This window comes from Etheostoma spectabile, chromosome 11 (assembly GCF_008692095.1).
Source record: "Etheostoma spectabile isolate EspeVRDwgs_2016 chromosome 11, UIUC_Espe_1.0, whole genome shotgun sequence".
Classification (NCBI taxonomy): Eukaryota; Metazoa; Chordata; class Actinopteri; order Perciformes; family Percidae; genus Etheostoma; species Etheostoma spectabile.
Genome location: NC_045743.1, coordinates 7,813,420 through 7,827,196, shown reverse-complemented (window position 1 = coordinate 7,827,196; position 13,777 = coordinate 7,813,420). Strand labels below are relative to the sequence as shown.

Genomic DNA, 13,777 nt, shown 5'->3' with positions numbered 1-13,777 from the left:
CCCCTCTTTTATCTTGACATTTGACATACTGATACGGAGGATCTCAGCTGGAACAAACACGGTGTGCTGTGTCACAGCTGCAATGTCTGTGCCTCTCTCACTGGCTTACAGAGCCGACAACAGGTAACAATGACTCAGCGCCTATTTAATTCAAACACCTACGCTGTGAAACTCAGGAGGTTGTTTTCAACCAGATTACATTTTTTTTTCTTCAGTCTGTTCCCAACTGAGAATTCAACACCTCATGATGCTATACCTTTCATTCCTTGAAAGTCACTCTTGCTTTAGCATTGCAAGGACAGGAAAAGGAAAAGGTGAAGTGGAGTACACAATGATATTTAAAAAGAAATCCAAGAGACACACAACTATTAGGCTGTTTCATGCAAAGCAATTGGTAATCCATTCTCATTAAACCCCTTTCACTGGACAAGGACATTAAACTGTATTTGACTATATGTTACCACAAACACAAATGATGCTGCTGCTGAAAATTAAGTGATGCCAGAGGGATTCTGGGTCCTAATGAACCCCTCTGAGACCTCTAACCATCAGGCCCTTCAGCCCTCTAGCCTGTCTCATCAGGGTGAATAAAGCACCTCTGCATTTAAGACAGCACAAACACACAAGCTCACACTTTACTAACTCCACTTACATCTAGCTAAAGATGCTGGCGCACACTTTTCCCCGATCCATTAACTGCAGATTCTCCCAATGGGCCACTTCCACTCTTCATCGGGGATTCAACACAATCTCTAAAATGAGTGGGGAGACAAACCAAGGAGGAAGGAGAACTAAAAACATAGAGAGACTAGTCTTTTTTTAATCATCTCTTAAAACCATTTGTTTAAAATATTTTTTGGGTTCCTCGCTGACACAAGGGATTAACTCCAAATCCGTGTTAGCCTACCTAAAACTGAAGGCTTTATCAAAAAATAAATTTTCTAAATACACTTTATTTTATTAATGTGCATTAGGTTATCCTATTTCTTGTAGAATGTTTTATTGTATGTTACTCTGCAAAGCACATTGTAACTTGTTTCAGAAAAGTATGACCTCAAATTCTCAAAAGGCCCCAAATTGCGAAAACTGCAGTTTTCAAACTACAGGGAATAAATATCACTTAAATCAATGTAAGACTTGCACTATCAATATATTTTTGGCTTGCATGTGCTGATGTATCAGAGAGTGGTTCAATATAAAAATATAAAAAAGCCTAGCAAAATGTAGACTTACCAGTCGGAAATGCACAGAAGAAAATAAGCAATTTGGTTATTGAACAAACCTCAGAGTGCAACAAAGAGCACGTCAGTCCACTCACTTCATGTCACTTAAGCTTGGACGCCCCAGTCGAGTGTTGAACGCACTTTTATTGTTTAGGTGTCAAATGTAACAGTGTCATTATTCAGAGAGGGAATAAAGAGTAAATGGTCACATAAAAAAATATAAAATTAACAATGAAAATGGTTACACGGGGAAAGTCTGGTTCCCGTGGCAACACAGATGTACAGTTGAGCCAGTGTCCAGATCCAGACGTGTATGTGTTTGGTTTGCACAATTCCACAGCCTATATTTATCTCAAACAATAAGAGTCCTTTTTTGTTAACTAGCCATGCATACAGTTGACAATTCCACGTTTTGAGTCAGTGTCTTAACAGGAGCTGGCACTTTCAATACAAAATATTTACACTACCATTTATTATTCTTATTATCATCATCGCCTTTGTCGTTACTATGGATTTGAATACTCTGAGCACATACAGAATGAGATCAGGATGTTGAAACTCTTGAGCACCTCATTTCATATTGATCGGAGGAGAAAAAGAAAATGTAAAGTAGGACACATGTTGGCATCTTCACTTTAAATGTCACCCACTCCTGAAAAGAGAGATCATCTGTTGATATTCAAACACTGAAAAGATAAGAACTTTTTGTCCCATCAGGATGACGCAATTAGTTACATTACTACTCGGCAATCTGCTCTCAGAGTCTCCTAGAGAGGAAAACAAAATATCCCACGATATGTAAAAGACTAGTATTGTATCTCAAAGTGAGAAAGTAGGAAAGAGATGACTGTGCCAATGTTTCAAGAAAGACACTGACTTGTCCAATATGTTCTCACCCTTGCTTTTTTAACGACTGGTGAAATAAAAAAATAAGAAAATGGAGGCGCTTTCAAGTCACCTCTTTGGTTCAGCCCTGTGATGAGTAGAAAACATCCCACCAACCTCTGCACAAAATAAGCTGGGAGAAAAATTGTACATACTATAAATCAAATACTCCTCAATATTCAAAACAACTGGATCCCAGAAATCTGTTTTGGATTTGTGCACAGTAGCTACTTGCAACCAAGTCATGGCAACAACAAAAAAATGGGTCTCCTGTAATACAAACATTTGACTTATTTATAACAGATTGTAGAACAACCTAAAGAGTAAAGATCCTGATCTGGGACGGTTTGCTGATGATTTCCCCCCATACTTAAAAAGATCAAAACAAACCCAAACAACAGAAGGGAGTAACATAAGGCGAGGGCATGTTCCTTTTTTGTCATTTGTCAATTTCTCTTGTGGCAAATTCCAAGCATTCCTCATTCAAAATGTATTCATTACTAACATGTCGTTATTAATATTCATGTCACTGCTGATTTTATGCTCTGTGGAGTAAAATCCATTGCGTTCAACCATGAATTTTTCTTCTGTTTAATTGGCGCGTGTGTGTCTAAGTGTGTGTGTCTCTCTGCTGCGGGTCGAAGTAGCTTCATCTAAGTAGACTTTTTGCCTGGCCTGTTCCTCGAGGCCCCCAGGGCTATTGTATATTGCAAGAGGAGCAGCAGGGGTCATCCTTGTCCGGCTGGGCGGCGTAGTCCATCTGCCGAACGATCTCAGCGAACAGTTCGTCTACCATGGTTTTGCTCTTGGCCGAGGTCTCCATGAACGGGCAGCCCCACTCCTCGGCCAAGGCCTGACCTTCGCTGGACGATACCTCCCTCTCGCTTTCCAGGTCCACTTTGTTCCCCACCAGGATCACAGGAACCTTCTCGTACCTGGAGACAGACACAGACCAACATTGGGTTGTGAGACAGACATGGGATATACTCAGCCAAAGTTGATAGAGAATTTACAGTTTACATAGAAAGGAAATTACGCTTTGAGAACTTGGTATTAGCACATACTTAATGCTTCAAAAGGTTTTGATTGCTCCAAAATGTATAACCTGAGTAAAGCCTCTACACTTAGCACATAAAAATACACGGTTTAATTATCCATAATCCATTAATTTCACTTTGTATAACAACCTATTGGAACATGACCTGTTACAACAGTCTTTCAATGGCAACAATGACTACCTAGCCTCACCTATTCATTTTTTCAACCTGTTTCACCATGTTAAAGGGAAAGTGCAACATTCATCAGTCTCCCTGTTGCCTCTCTCCACATGACAAAAAAAGCCTGGCATTTTAAAAATCACCAGCTTGGTAAAGTATTTTTAAAAAAGCTCAGTTGAGTGCAAAACAAGCAACATTGAAATGGAAAGAAAATGATATGTTTAAAGGGTTTCTACTTTGGTGTGCACATGGTCTTTGACTGTGGGAGGACGCTTTACATAAAGAGCTTGGGCAGCCCCTTCTTGATTTGAGAAGCTAACCACTGAACCTCCATGGCACCCACCCTGTCTCATGTAAACACAAAGTCTAAAGCCTGACCCAGAAGAGAACAGGAAATGAGGAGTAGAGTTCTGACCTCTGAGGGTAGGAAGTGGGCATAATCCTTTGAGCTCTGAACTCTCTGTCATGTTGCCAGAGCACAGCATGCCACTGTGGAACTGGACTACTTAGTGGACAGCCAGAAGAGACGGTCAGTTAAAATTAAATAGGCTACTGCACTATAATTATTAGAATGAACACCTCTGACACAGTTTTACCAATATAATCACTCCATTGGTTTTTGATATTGGGAAACATGGTGGGCCTCTAAGGCGGCTCGTACCCATTAAAAGAGATAAAGATCAAAAACATCAGAGAGATAGCAGATCATGCGTATCCTCATCCACTTGTAAACAACAGACTGTTATTTCTTTCATCCTTATCTCTGTGTGAGGCTGGCAAGGGAGCGCTTTCCAGCTGTTGGACCCATCTTTTGAACCCAGTTTAAAATGTCTCTATCGAGGACACTGAACTACATCGTAAAATCTAACGGAGTCATGCATCCAAACACCTATCAACCATCATTAAGGGTTTCAAATGCTGTCCTTGCGCTATGAAATATACATGCTTCTAAATTATTCATAGGAGAAAAAAACATCCTTGATTGCTATGGTAACAGGTGTACAAGGAATTGACTAATGCTGGAGAGATGGAGAGACTGTAGAAGAAGCAACTGTAATAATGTCCCAACCCGAGCAGCCTGAGAAACTCTCAGAGGCCAGGGGCCGCAGGTTTCAGCATTAAATACGCTTAAACTTTCAGAGAACACAGAGCCGACTTTGATCTACTCATTAATACTTCAACCAGAGTGAACTTTAATCTCAACTATCCTGTTTTGGTTCCAGGATTGGCTCAGCCGCCAAGAGGATCTACCAGGATTTAAGAGACGATCTTAGAGATCGGTCGATGTGTAACCAAGAGCGTGACAGTGTTCTATGAGCTCGGAGGTAACTTAAATGAGAAACTACAGATGATGTTTCTCAACTTTAACGTGCAGTGCATAGGTCTCATTCACTGCATTCCTGGTGTCAATAAAAACAACCAAGGCCATTATTTTCCTCAGAATTATTTCGGCCCACATTTGAATGGTGGTACAGTAGGCAGCTCTTGCCTAGAACTTTAAATTCCCACCTTCACGGAAAAATCCTAAACATAGTTGTGGGTGAGCAGTCACCCACACTTTTATAGCTGTACTCATTTAGGAGGAGCCAAGGGGGTTGGGGGGGGCTCAGTATAGTTGGGGTAATGGTGCCATTTGGGTGTCTCTGCTCTGCCCCAGGCTGTGGGTTTGTTTCAAATCTCCTGCTGTAAAATCTCTCATGGAAGCCAATGGAAAGCCAACTATCTTATATATTATCTACCATTACATGCTGTTTCATTGCAGCTCTCACTTTCCTGACCCAAATGTTACTTGCTCCCTAAAAATATGTTTAGTATGTTTAGTACCTGAACTCTGTGTATGGATTCAAGCTCCTTAAATGTAACAGTAATTATTACCATCACTATGAAAAGGTTTTTTCTTTTTTTTCGTGTACTACCCAGATCAGTGGATAGAGATTTTCAATCAACTTACATAAAGCTGTGAGTCTCTTGTCAGAGCTGCTTGCATGTCAGAAATCAAATGAAAGAAACCTTATTATGGATGTCCCAAACAGCAGGGGGAATCCAAGTAGAGTCAGTCCAACTAGGTCATATCAAACAGGGTTCAGTGTGCTGTTTTTTTCTCTAATGGAGGACTTAACTTGGTCAGCCCTATGCAATCTATGTAGCTTATTTAGGCCTCATCATAACACAAGTGCAGACAAAGTCTATATATAGTCATAATAACAGAGGAAATCCGCAGTCCCAGGAGGTGTGAGGCAGTGGCTGCCATGGATACCGTGGCTCCTAGGGCCTTAACATGAAGGGTGTCGGCCAAGGAAGCAAGGCTTGTCCGTAACACGAAACACATACAGAGTTGTTTACATGGTTTAGACACAAGCCTCAAAAGACAAATGAATAGCTGCTTGTTGTTTGTGCTGTTTGTGCTGTGACACAAACAGCACAAACAGCATGTCATGCTTTAGCCTTCAGCTTGTGAGCTTGACGGCGCCCTGCACTGGAGCTGTCTGACTGCAGACACCCATTCGAGCTCCCCCAGACACACCTTATCTATAATGCACGATGCATCAACTCATATAGGGCTCGCTGACGGACGGTGAAACCCAGGGGCCCGAGAGTCTCGGCGTTTGACTCCGGCCAACACCGCCAGAATGAGAGAGGAAACAGGGTGCCTCCTCCGAATGGCCCTTTTGTGGAGGATCAGTTTAGTCAGTAGACAGCAGCTGAGTCAGATAGCAGCAGTATGCTCCTTTCTCCAGGCACAGCATTAGGCCAAAGACAGATTTCTTCGGGAATACTGTATATATATATCTGAAGAATCTTTGGTAAACACACCATAACAAGCCCATTCATTTTGCATGGAAAAAATAATAAAAAATAATTCATTCTTAAAGTCTCTTTTGGATTCTCCCAAGGTTGTGAAAACAAATTCTCTGCTTCCACTTTCCTTCAATAAGTTAATGCAATTCACTGATGATGGACAAACTGGCAAAGATGTCAAATTGGGAACGATAAACGACTGGTGTGTTTGACAGACTGTACAGGCTACTCATCCTTGGATCTGATGTATCACAGCAATAATACAAACAGTGCTATCTCCCTGCGGTAATTATACTGTCTGAGACACATTCCTCCTCCTCTCACTGTACAAGGTACAAGACACACAATCTGAAAAGCAAAGTGACCCCGCTTCAGAAATTTCCTTTTTTGTATTGTATTTCCATAAAATACTGGTAAGAAAGGAGAGAAATACACTTTGAATAGTTTAGTGACTCAGTTATAAGTCTGAAAATTATACATTACACTGGGGATATTATCCAGTGTTGACACTTTCAGCATAATGTCGGGAAGATCTCTACGTGCCGCTTTAGAAATCACACTAATTTACAGCACAATGTGTCAGTTTGTTGTTAATACTTGCTGATGGACAACTTACTTCAGCACATAGAGGAGGATTACAGCCACTAGAGCCAGTCCCACAATAAGCTTTCCTTAGGACCTACCATTTCTGAGTCTGTAGCTTTGAAGAAGGAGAGGGGGGGGGCAAGGTGGAGGCTGGGGGTGTGGCCTTGACCAACTGCCACTTTGCTTGTTTGAAAGCCATGATGTCTCTCTCTAATGGGTGGGCCAAATTCTCTGGGCAGGCAAAGCTGACAAAGGGGAGGTAACCTTAGAAAATGAAAGCTCAGATGGGCCGATCTGGAGTATTGTCCCTTATGAACTCATAAGGGGCAATACTCCAGATCGGCCCATCTGAGCTTTCATTTTCTCAAAGGCAGAGCAGAATACCCAGGGCTCGCTTTACACCTATCGCCATTTCTAGCCACTGGGGGACCATAGGCAGGCTGAGGGAATGCATATTAACGTTAAAAAACCTCATAAAGTGTCATTTCATGCCATGGGACCTTTAACAACGTAATGCTATAGACCAGTCTTGCCTTGACAGCTTGTTGGCTGGCTGTTTCATAATGGCTTGTAGTACAAACACACAACAATTCAATTTTTAATAGGCTTCTAAAAGAATAGTTCAGTGGCATTTTGTCACTAATGAGCTATCGCTGTTAAAGTGCAGTGCACAGTTTGACATCCTCCTTACCCTTTGTGCGAAGCTTTGTGGTAAAGGACTGTACTTGATATAAATGAGATAAATGTTCTAGAATGTTCTAGTTTGTAGAATCAGTGAGATGTATGCCGTGAGCATACATATGTTTTGTATATTTAAAGACACTGGTTAGTTGAAGGGGCATTCAACCATTCAGCATGTTAAAACAGCAGTGTAGGACCCAGGGTTTTTGGGGCATTACCCATTCTAGGGGCTAAAATTCAGGGTATGTACTATTTAAACGTTGACCCTTCTTTTTTAAATGTCTCTTTATGACAGAACAATATCAAATGGCTGGTGTATCCCTTTATAATGACAATCTAATACAGTGAAAAAAGACAGGGTTGCTACGTTATCTTTACTGTTGCTTTGCTCGACTTGCAACTGCTTTCTCACTTGAAACATAAATGAAATGAAAATGAAACATAATGGCTCTGTATAGTATAATACAGTCAGTGTGCTAGAGAATCTGTCAGCATGTTCATCTCCTGCTTAGCACCAACTGCCTGTGAGGTGCGCTACTGTGGCCGCTCTGAGCAAAAGAACCTTATTTTATGTTTACTGGGGATGCTTCCCAGCCGTTCATTTCACCTAGATTGCTATTATAACTTGGAGTCATTTGAGTTGGGCTACGGCTTAACCTTTCACTGACAGAGAAGCAGTGTATTTTATTCCCAAAATGAATCGTATCAGGTGAGCAACATTGGTTACAGCCAGTTGCTGAGATGTTTCTGTCTGGAGCAAAGTGGTGGACTAACCAACCCTAAAGCTATGCTACTAGACTGGCTAAAAATGTTACCAGCTCTTTGTTGGGGTAAGTTAATGTGGGGTTCTCTCCCTATATCGATCACGTGCTCTAACTAGTGCCACCCTCTCTGAAGTGGTGAGTCCCAAAACAGAGCAGAAACAACTTGTTGGATATTTTACACAAAAACCCCACTGTGTATTAACTTCAATAGACACTTTTGAAAGCCAAGTAGTTAACTGCAGCTGAAGTGAGGAGTGATGAGGTCCCCAGCGAATGCAAGTAGGCCTCAGTGTATTCATGTGCACCCATGGCGTCTGTGCCACTCTAAGCACTGATAGATGCTGACAGGGTTCAGAGTAAGCGCGACGCAAAGGAGCACCTCTGACCTGAGCGAACGGCAACATGATCGTGATGGGTCACCAGTGACAACAGTGTATGGGCAGGAACAATTTTAAAAGCTGAGGTTAGCATAAAGTATTTCCTAAATCCAATTGTTTACCAAAATATGACAGAGACACCTGTTACTGCCACAACTGTGGTCCAAGTTCTACTTGCTACATTTCACCAATCTCTCACTCAATGTATAAAGAAAATGCTAGGGCTGCTAGATTACCAACTACGGATTCATGTACTGAATGTTTCATTGATTAATTGATCAGTCTAATAGTGAAGCAGCTAATCCTCCCGTATGAGAAGTTGGAACCTAAAAGAATGATAGTGTTTTTTAAAAACTATTTATGCGTTATATATGATTGAAATTATTTATCGATTCTCAAAATATTTGTGGATTATTTTTCTGTAGATCTACTAATCGTTTAGTTAACAAATCAGCTTGAGAAATCCCACCCTCATGATTTTCTCTCAGTGAACCTTTTTAAGTCTCTATTTTCTCTCCTTTATCTTCTTTTTGATGTTTCAACATGTCTAGTCCTCTCCTATTGCATTTACTGGTGTGCTACATTTCCCACAATGCCCTTCAACCAATCTTACGAAACATGCCTGAATTTGTTGCATTGTGATACTGCGTTGCATTATAAGCTACTGTCTGGATTGTCTAGAAGCTCTGCAAATGTCTAACAATGTTTCACAATGGTTAAGAGTTCAATTTGCACATATAATCACACGATCATTTGTTATTTATTTGTTAGCATTCTTACCTTCCGCATCAAGACAAACAATGACACTGACAACAATGACGACGACTGTTTTGTTTACGGGTTGTCAAATGTGCTAAAAATGAATACATTATGTTTTTTATGTATTTATCTGTGATGGGTATCGGAGCTATGCTGCCATACATATGTGCCAAATTTTCAATCACTTGAAATGAAATGCAACATCTTTGTTTGCATTGTTGCAGATATGTGTTAAGTTTACCAGATACATTTACAACCTCAAGAGCACAAGTCACCTTATATAACTGCTGTCAACAGAAAAAGCTGCAAGCAAACAGCTTTGGTGTGTTTAGACCTCATCTAGAACACCCAGCTGAGTTGTGCAAACCTTTTGTGATCTTAAACATCATCTTTCTATGAAATGGATTTCGTAGTTGTTGCAATGCTTGAAGGAAGATGCTGAGGTCTCCAAACCACAAGTCGGAGAAATCCTTTGATTCATCTCTTCTTTTTAACAAACGAAGAAACATTTTGTGAATAACCAAAGAAAATATGCACACTTTCATTCAGAACAAACTCTGGAGAACTGCATACATGATATTGAATTAAAGTAGCCAATTAAACTAACCATGACCTGACATTTTTGACTCCACTGTTTCAAACGCAATCTAAACTTTTAACTGTCTAAGCCCACATGAAGCATGAGACCCTGAAATGAACTGGGAGTGAACTAGGCGTAGCTTGTGAAGTGTGAATGTGTGTGATGTTTTCGCTACAGAAACTAAATTCTTCTGTGACATTAGAGAGCAGCACTAGACTCGATGTTAAGTGTGAAATCACATAACGGCCCGGCTACATCTGCTGTGTGAACACGCACACACAAGTAGACTGGACATACCTCTCCACATTCTCAACTCATATGGGTAAAACATGTTGACCTCATTTTTTCATCCAGAGCACAGATGTATGGGATTGTTTATAAGGTGCATTTAAAAAAGTAAATCCAATAATGTGACAAAGACTAAAGGAAACTTATGACTGCATTGTCCATGGTTGGGATCCGTGCATTATCATAAGTAATTAGCTGTATCACTTTTTGACATTTAACACATTATTATTATTATTTTTTGAATTTCACCAACACCACCTTACTACCACTAGTTTTACACTACTATTTGGAACCCATGGTCAATAACCCTCATTTGTATAGAATTATACCTAATATTTGAGATAATAAAAGCAGAAATTATGAATTATTTTGACTAACAGTTACGAATAGGGGAATGTATGTTGAGTGGACGAGTTTGGTCAGAATGCTCTTATTGAAACCATTTCAATTTACACCCAAAATTCAATGAAAGTGATTGTATTTGCAAAGAGAGTTGCATGGAATCCCTCCTTTAATTGGTTAAAAAGAATGTTTCTGATATAGACATTTTTAAGGGGTCAAATTTGACCCGAGGACAACGGGAGGGTTAAATATGCATCTTCATTAGAACAGACTCCTTTCTCTGGAGCCCATTGGACTCGCTACATTGACTGTAACACATCCACTGACACCTGCAATGACTGATGAACCGCACACAGTCACAGCCCAGTGAGTACTGCCACCAATGATTTTCCCAGCAGCATCTATGCCATAGTCTAATCGGGCTCTCTCTGAAATCTTTAACATCATGTCATGTCACCAGGTAAATGTACAGCACTGTGGGTCTTCACAATGAGTTGAGTTAAGAAACACCAATGACATGATAACCGCACCACAGCTTCAGCTAACCTCTTCTGTGTATCAATCAGCTTACTCCGGTGACCTCATATATCTGGATCATCTGTGTAACAGCGCTCAGACATCAGGCGATTTCATGCTTTCAATTGTGTCGCTCTTCGTAAAGAGCTTGTGCAGCTTGTTAATTAAAAACAGGGCTTCTTCTCCTCTGCACGGTAGTGTGTTTACCCCAACCCATACACAATTTTTGGAGCGGTGCTTTCTTGAAGCTCGCTGCAGAGCCTCTGTTGCACTGAATCCTGGGTATCCCCGGTTGGGTGTTTCACAGTGGTTGCAGCATCCGGCACAGTGGGCAGCAGCTTGGCAGATCACAGACAGTGTCTAGCATGTTACGACTGGAGGACTGGCTGGTCTTCACAGTGCTGATGGATTCAGTGGATCAGCACTGTTTCCCTGCTAGTTACTGTCATTCCTAGGATGCAAATGTATGGAGACATTGCAAAGTCTGCATAAACACTAAGGAGATGAGGCTATTCTTAGAGATCACAAATGATTACTTTTAGAGCTGCTGGGTCTGCAGTGCAAGGGCATTTGCCTACCTACAAGTACCAAAATAGAACAGGCATGTTGTAGTGCTCTGCTGTCTGCCCTGAAGATGCACAGCATCTCCATTCAAGCACAGTTCTCAGACCAGGCCTAGGCCCACCCTGAAACTACAGGGCCTGATAGGCCGGCCCTATGTGTACTATCCTATATTCTCCTACTATACAATATTAACAATCTGGACATTAGTATTTTCCTGCGCATCATTTCACCCACCTTTTCACTCTTATGATCTGATCCCTCATCGGCTTGATGTCCTGGAAGCTTTGCTGGTTGACGAGGCTATAGACCAGAATGAATCCTTGACCGTTTTTGATGTAAAGGTCCCGCATGGAAGCGAACTGCTCGGTACCAGCGGTGTCAAGGATCTCCAGAACCGAGGGTGAGGAGTCCACCTCGATCTCCTTGCGGTAAAAATCCTCAATAGTGGGGTCGTACTTCTCAATGAACGTCCCGGTTACAAACTGCACAGTGAGGGCGGATTTCCCGACTCCACCGCTGCCCAGGACCACCACTTTATACTCGCGCATCGTGGATTAAATCAAGTCGTACGGTAACGTTATCAAATCTCCGCGCGTCATTGACATGAACTCAAAATGTTCCCGTACGAATTACATTCACCATTCGTGTCCCATTTTGAACGGGTTGTCAATAACACAGTCTTGCTCGCTGCTGCTCAGCTATGGCAGAGCACAAAGACTCGGTGCCCCAAGATGGATTTCATTGTAGAAATTCCCCCATGCAGGCCAGACACTGACAGATATACGGGCATCCGGTGACTGCAATTGTCCAAAAATGTGCCCTGGGAAGAAGAAGAAAATATCGCCCGATGATGTGGAGCCTGCGGGTTTTCATCTGCTTAGCTCACCCCTCACTCTGCATCAGAAAAAAAACAAACTTGCTCCATCGAGGACAGTGGTAAAACGCTGGCTTAGCCCCTACAATGAACTGCAGACGCAGTTTTTCAAGTCGGATGCCGCATCAAGAAAACAGCACCAACTAAAACTATTTCCACACGTAATTAAAGAACTTGCGTCTCTTTGTTTCTTTTTCACCATCTCCGGCATGTCTCCGCTTCACCCTCGCTTTCCTGTGCAACCCCAGCCGCCATACTCTCGGGTGGAGACCCACGGCCGCTGCGTAACTAGCTGGTCCCCGCTCGGCTCCCGTACCGAGGCAGGAAAAAAAAAAAAAAAAAAATACTCACGGACCCTCCTTCCTCAGACGGATGTGCAAGCGGTCCAACGGCTAGCCTCCGCTCTCTGGAAACCTCACTTGTGCCTGAATGGGAGCCGCTCGGAGGGAGCCAGTCACATTCAGCCGTTTCATTTCCGTTCATGTGTTAAATTTCCCATCATTCGGTTGCCCCAGTGACATCCAAAGAGAGCTCGACCAATCACAAGGGCGGCTCGAGGATGTGTATCCAGGAGGATACAAATGCACTGAATGCTGTTGCTATGGTAACGCTGCATTTCGTTGCTGCTGTCCAAATTTAAGAAAGTATAAAAGCTGCCTAACCATAAAGTCAAGAGATTGAATCAGTTATTATTGAGTGATCTGTACCAGTGTAGGCTGCATTACCAAGACATTACAACTATTTGCTGAATGGAAAAAAATGTAGCTGCTCTGTAACTGTATTTCTGGTATAATTTGTCATTTTATTTCATTAAATCTCATTTCAGTTTATCCTAATTTATTTTATTCTGTTTTTATATCACTTTGAATGACCTGTGTTTAAAATGTGCTCCACACACATTAAGAAGCCTTGCCCCAACTTCAATTTCAGGAGACAGTCACTTAGAAATACATAAAACTTCCACTTTATGGAACATGTATTAACAACATATTGCTGATTTTCTATTTATGGTTTTCTCTACTAGATATAAATACATTTTAATTGTCTATCCACTATAAAAAAGAATCATAAAACCTTTAATGTTAGGGTCTTTATATGACTGGCATTAAAATTATGTAAAAATAAATGTACAGTGCAAAATGAAACAGCTCACAGCATGGCATTTACTTTACACTTGTTTATTTGCAATATTAGATTTTACACAATTTTGAATTTACAGAAACAAAACTAGCCACATGAAATGTTTAATTATGCACAAATAAAATAATGTTCACAAGTAAGTTTAAAAAAAAAAAAGGATGGACAGTTTATATTCAGGCCAGG

The 13,777-nt window shown here is 41.2% G+C and overlaps 1 protein-coding gene across 1 annotated transcript; it reads right to left on the bottom strand.

Annotated features, from left to right (window-relative positions):
- Positions 1-1,347: 1,347 nt before the first annotated feature.
- On the bottom strand, positions 1,348-12,786 carry rap2aa (RAP2A, member of RAS oncogene family a). The gene is made up of 2 exons (XM_032530185.1): positions 11,815-12,786; positions 1,348-3,043 (listed from the first exon to the last, which is right to left on the bottom strand). Exons 1-2 carry the CDS (start codon positions 12,126-12,128, stop codon positions 2,806-2,808), a joined length of 552 nt encoding a protein of 183 aa, XP_032386076.1. The 5' UTR covers positions 12,129-12,786; the 3' UTR covers positions 1,348-2,805.
- Between the last annotated feature and the right edge of the window lie 991 nt (positions 12,787-13,777).

What these genes read in the sequence shown, in the direction of transcription:
- rap2aa (XM_032530185.1), bottom strand. Translation starts at nt 12,128, where the DNA reads ATGCGCGAGTATAAAGTGGTGGTCCTGGGCAGCGGTGGAGTCGGGAAA. An exon ending in CAGATCATAAGAGTGAAAAG is followed by an intron (nt 3,044 to 11,814) that starts GTGGGTGAAATG and finishes GTCTGTCTCCAG; the next exon opens with GTACGAGAAGGTTCCTGTGA.